At 41.2% G+C, this 5,598-nt stretch overlaps 1 protein-coding gene across 1 annotated transcript in view; it reads left to right on the top strand.

Moving 5' to 3' along the window:
• Nucleotides 1-3,044, top strand: part of hsd17b12a (hydroxysteroid (17-beta) dehydrogenase 12a) — a gene marked incomplete at both ends in the record, with an annotated part of 8,284 nt that extends 5,240 nt beyond the window's left edge. The window contains 4 exons of the mRNA XM_080737200.1: nucleotides 472-553; nucleotides 1,119-1,184; nucleotides 2,503-2,652; nucleotides 2,898-3,044. Coding sequence (XP_080593326.1) covers nucleotides 472-553; nucleotides 1,119-1,184; nucleotides 2,503-2,652; nucleotides 2,898-3,044 — 445 coding nt within the window. The remainder of the gene's footprint in view (nucleotides 1-471; nucleotides 554-1,118; nucleotides 1,185-2,502; nucleotides 2,653-2,897) is intronic.
• Between the last annotated feature and the right edge of the window lie 2,554 nt (nucleotides 3,045-5,598).

Genomic DNA, 5,598 nt, shown 5'->3' with positions numbered 1-5,598 from the left:
GAAAAAACACACAAATTCGAAACTTGGAGATATGAGGTTTCCGCCCGACAACGACAATATAGTACATGATTAGTTCTCCCGTGTTCGTTCCATACACGTCATTTTCCACATGGGCATACTGGTGTGTGAATATTACTGTATGTGTGTAACAGTATATTGTACATTACTGTTTCTGCATGCATGTCTATTCACAGCGTGTACGTACTGTAGTGTACAGTATATGCACTGGAGTGTGTTTGTACACTACACAGTAATACCCTCAGTGTTAATTTATCCATTTGTAACTCTGACAGTACGTTATGTAAAATGTACAGTTAAATTACTGTGTACACGTGTTTTATGTTTGTGTATGTTGGTCAGTTTGCAATGTTGGCCCATGTGCTGTGAAAATGTTGGAAAACGACCTGCAATGAACAGCAGAGTTGATACTCGATATTCTCCTAAATGTGTTGGGTTTTCTTTCTTCCATAGATCCAAAGGAGTGATTCTCAACATCTCTTCTGCCAGTGGCATGTACCCTGTCCCCCTGCTGACTGTGTACTCTTCTACAAAGGTGTGTGTGTGTTGGGGCATTCACCAACTATTCGAATATCCAAGTCACTATTCGCTTATTTTTATTTTTTTATTGTATTCTCTATAGTTTATAAAGCTTGGCTAGATAGGAAGTCATAAGAATGAGTTGTCAATGCCCCTGGTGAAGGAATTTGTAAATGCTCTATACCAGGGGTTCTCAACCCTTTTTAGGCCGTGACCCCCAAAATAAACATATTTGAACTGGGGACCCCCACCCTGACAAGCCCTTGGAATTGTAGGTATTAATGTGACTCGGTTCCACTGATAAATATTGTGAAAATAGCAGATCTACATGCTCGCAACGCGAACGCGAGGCGTTGTGAGCATGTTGATCTGCTATTTTCACAATGTTTGCCTCTTGCTTACTTAATATTTGACAGTTTGGCCAGTCCTGTCGAATATTCGACTATTCGAATACTTTGAGGTCGAATAATTCGAATACTAAAAATCACTATTCATGAATGCCCTAGTGTGTGTGTGGGGGGGGGGCAAAGTAGGCCTTCTTTAGTGAGATTTACTCAAACATGTCTTCTCGCTGTTTTCAGGCCTTCGTGGATTTCTTCTCTCGTGGTCTGCATGAGGAGTACAGACGTCGGGGCATCATTGTCCAGGTCAGTCTGCACATTGTTTTGAGACCCGCTAGTGTTTTTACTTTTTAGCCATGCTAGTGAGAGCACAGGGCTTTAAGGATGACCATGTCAGACAGTTCAAACCACTTTTTACGATTGGGTGCAAGGAGCGGGGTCTGGGACCCCTAGGGGATCCTCAGACTTACTACAGGGGGTTTGCCAAAATCTTTGTCATAGGAGAACCACTTGAAGCCTACATCCATATTCTAATGGGAAGTATTGAGCGTTTAAGTGGTTAAATGTCTCAGAATACACGTCAACACAAATCCATAACAAAAATATATTGTGTATACAAAAAAACAGAAAAATGCTTCATCTTTCTCAGCTATGGGGTCCTTGGCCTGAAAAATATGTTATCAACGGGTTTGGTTTGGCTGGTGTCTACAATAAAATATTTCTTTGTTTGTTGGAACTCACTCATAGGGAATCACCAGGTACACACATGAACATGCACATTAATAAATGGATCATACCCACATGTGGCAATATGCTGATTAGCCTTGCCTACATTTCTTAATCAGGGTAAAGTCTTCATTGCAGTAAGCGTGGCCTGATTGACACAGCTAGAGAAATCGTTCCATTTATTCATTTATGTTGCCAACATATGAGTTGGTTTCTTGGTTGATGAGCAGGTGGAGAAACCAAAACCAGATTATTTATAACCAAACTATGTAAATTATTAGAACATCATTGTATCATTATTAAGGAAAATTCAATGTTCTAAAACTTAGGCGAGCTGGTTTGTTTCCAGTAAGCGGAGTATTTGTGGAAACTTACTGTGAATTTCACCATAGTGTTAAGGAACAAGTTGGAACTTGCATACAGTACCATACCGTACATGGATACCATGCATAGGAAAATACCCCCATCTGCTGGTTAGACTGGGTATATACGCCCTAGCTTTTACATGCCAATATAATAATTTTCAAATATCTGTTTTTTGTTTTGTTTTTTTTTTTGTATTTTTACCCCCTTTTTCTTTCTAAGTTAGTAATGTCTGTGTTGTCACTGCTGTTGTATCTTACTGACTGGCCTGCCAGTGAAGAGGCCCCACCAGGAGGACTTTTGTCCTACTCCTCCCACTCAGCACTGCCTGCTGACAGGTGCCACCCTAGCCTGTAGAAATACATGGCAATGTCATCATTAACAGCTAATGAGGGACAAGCATTCCTGGTGATGTCCTGGTGAGCGCACCTCATGGCGCGCTCTGCTGGTTTAAGTTGGCACCTCGACTGAGTGCAGTTCTAGTTTATCGCTGAGTTCAGCTTGTTAACTGCACCTGTTTTGTCTCTCTCTGCAGAGCGTTCTGCCTTTCTTCGTGGCCACTAAGATGACCCGCATCAGGAAGCCCACCCTGGACAAGCCCACTCCAGAGCGCTATGTCATTGCCGAGCTGGCCACCGTGGGCCTACAGGACCAGACCAACGGATACTTCCCTCACGCTGTCATGGTGGGCTCAATAACATTGCTACGTACAGCGCTGCTGTTAGTGAGATCTAATGTTATGGCTTTGTTAAGACTGCAGGCAAATGCCTTGATCTTTAGGACTCCCTTTCCATGCCGTTATTTGCAAGTGATCAGATCGGATTTGTGGATTCAAAGGTCTTCGATGTGCTTAATTTGACTGTATTGAGCTGTTCATTGTAAATAACTGTATAAATCAATGTGTACCCCCCTTCCCCTTACTCTCCTCAGGGTTGGTTGACTACTAGGCTGGTTCCTAGCTTTCTCGTCAACTTCTTTGGGGCAAGGATGAACCGTCTGCAGCGGACTGGCTACCTCAACAGAAGGAAACTCAGAGCAGCGCAGAACAACGGAACAGGTCTGAAGAAGACGGAATAAAAGATGAGGCTTCCCAATCTGCGATCTTTGTCATGGAATCTGGAGTTTGTCTAGAAAGGAAACGTTTGTGTGTGTGTGTGTGTGTGTGTGTGTGCCTATGATATTTCTTCAGGAATTTCACCTCTGTGCCTTTAAATATGATTGTGTGTTTGCACATTAAGTTTGCAACCTCTATTCTGGTGTAATTTGGCCTGGTGTGCTGTAGGGCTTCTGCAATTTTATATGGCTAAAATGGCTGCTAAAAGGCACAAGGTGAAATGAGATCCTCCCCTCAGCAAAAGGGAGTTTTTCCTGTGGAACTGAATTTCTATTTGCTCTGCTGTTGTAAGCAGTAGTAAAGTGGTGGCGGGCAAATAACTTTTAATATTTTGATCTAACAGCCATATCTTGCGTGCAGTGGGAGGCATGACCAACAACTGAAGGCTATTTACAAAGAAAAGATCTATGGGTTAAGTCCATCGTTTGGCAGAGTACCATGTGTATGAATCTATTCCACAAAGTATATGAAAGCATCGAAAGACTTCCTCATCACACATTAATTCTCTTCCTCATCACACATCAATACCAGTATGAACAGTATTAAGACAGCCTTGACAAAATAGTAATATTCCACTCCAACATTACATCACAACTTTGCAAAATGGATGCATGATTTTACTTGATCTTTGACACTACAATATGTAAATGGCCTTTAGTTGACTGACATGCAAGTGTGGCTGTTTATAAAATGTATTATGAAACTGTTTTGTATTTTCTGACTATATCAAAGACTCTTAAATGATATGCAGTTGTCTATGTACACAACTGCCTAGTTTGGTGTTATTAATTTTGCCAAAGATCTCTGTATGAATTGTTTTGGCCAGTGCACCGGAATTTTATCTGGGCAGCTAAGGTGCCTTATGGAAGTTTCAGGTGCAACTTTACCATGTTTCAAGATTTTTGAATGTGGAATGCAATGTGCCAATAACTTTCTATGTTTCTATATTTTTTTTTGTTAATAAATAGTGCTTTACAAAAATGTGATCTGTATATCTGGATGTTCGGGGACGGTGAGGTGGCTAGTGGATTCTTGTTAGACCAAACCAGTTGGACTTGGACCCCACACACTCGCAATTAACCAAAGGCTTGCGAAAATAAGGTCTTAAACCTTAGATTACTCTGTTGTAGTGCCCCGGCTTCGGCACCATTCTGTAGTGTATTATAACGCCACCTTCGGCACCATTCTGTAGTGTATTGTCGACACTATCTGTGGTGTATTTCCGTAGAGTTCTGAAGTAAATATGAGACTGAATTCTTAAGTACAAGTTGCTGAGAATGATTCTATGGCTACACGGAGCTGGATATTTCATATATCCAGGTTTTTCAGATATCCACATAGAAAAATATCTAGGTCCACACGGAGCTGGATATTTCATATATCCCGGTTTTTCAGATATCCACATAGAAAAATATCTAGGTCCACACGACAAAGATATCTAGGTCTAACAAGCACACACACGGTAAAGTCTTCAGAGATATCCGGGTTCCCTGTCTACATGGATCCAGTGAATCGGATATTTTTCAATGTCTTCACTTATTTATCCGGTTTAAAAAATATCCAGCTTCGCGGCCGAAATATCCAGCTTCATGTGGCTGCAAGCCCCAACAGCACAAAAAAATATCTAGCTTCAGAAATATCCAGCTCCGTGTAGCCATTTGTGCTGGAGAGAGAAGCAGTCAGGTGTTCATCCATCAGTTTATTAGGCAGACAGACAACAGAGCAGCGGAGACGAGTGAGCCCGTCGCCAGCTCACCCAGTGGGAGACACACAATAAACATCAATTCAGTGTAGCTTATATTGGTCATTTCTGTCAATCATTACCTTTAAAAGAGCCACACATAGGCTCAAATGTGATAGTGACCCTGAGATGTTGTCCAGTCACACACACAAAGTCACTTACATACAAATATGCTGGTTATCTTTACCTAACCTTAAGAATATGGAGTTTTTATCCACTTCAGCAGCAGAAAGTTGTTCCAGACACTAGGCCCATGGTGACTAAATGCACCTTACCAGATTTAGATGTTGGGTTCCTCTACAGAGTGGTGCCTGATCTGAGAGTTTACCAAGAAAGGGGCGGGGGATGTTTGTATTTGAAGAATCACTGGTAATGTAATATTCATGGAAGCATCATCCAGTACAGTAAGTAATCTTATGCTCCTATCAAGGAGTTTTACTTTGACATAATGGGTGTCGTAATTTATCTTCCTGGTCTGAATTGTGTTCCCGGTCCACCCTTGTACAAACTTTAATCAGCATCCTTGGCTTTATCACACATTAATGCTTGGCATCACATGCCCCACTACACAAGGGTCTTAAGCATAACTATGTTTCACCCAATTACTGACCACACCTTTCTATTAAATTTGAGTGAGCATTCGGGCATCAATTAAGATGTAGCCTACTTTGAAATAAAACATATATGGAGTGAGCTAATACATTTATTAAATGTAAGTGTTTTTTATTTTTTTCACTCCCAGTGAGAGTATCCGGTCAGATGCAGCATTTTGAATG

The sequence above is a fragment of the Nannobrachium achirus genome, assembly GCF_963921795.1.
Source record: "Nannobrachium achirus genome assembly, chromosome: 11".
NCBI lineage: Eukaryota > Metazoa > Chordata > Actinopteri > Myctophiformes > Myctophidae > Nannobrachium > Nannobrachium achirus.
This window is presented reverse-complemented; position numbering and strand designations above follow the sequence as displayed.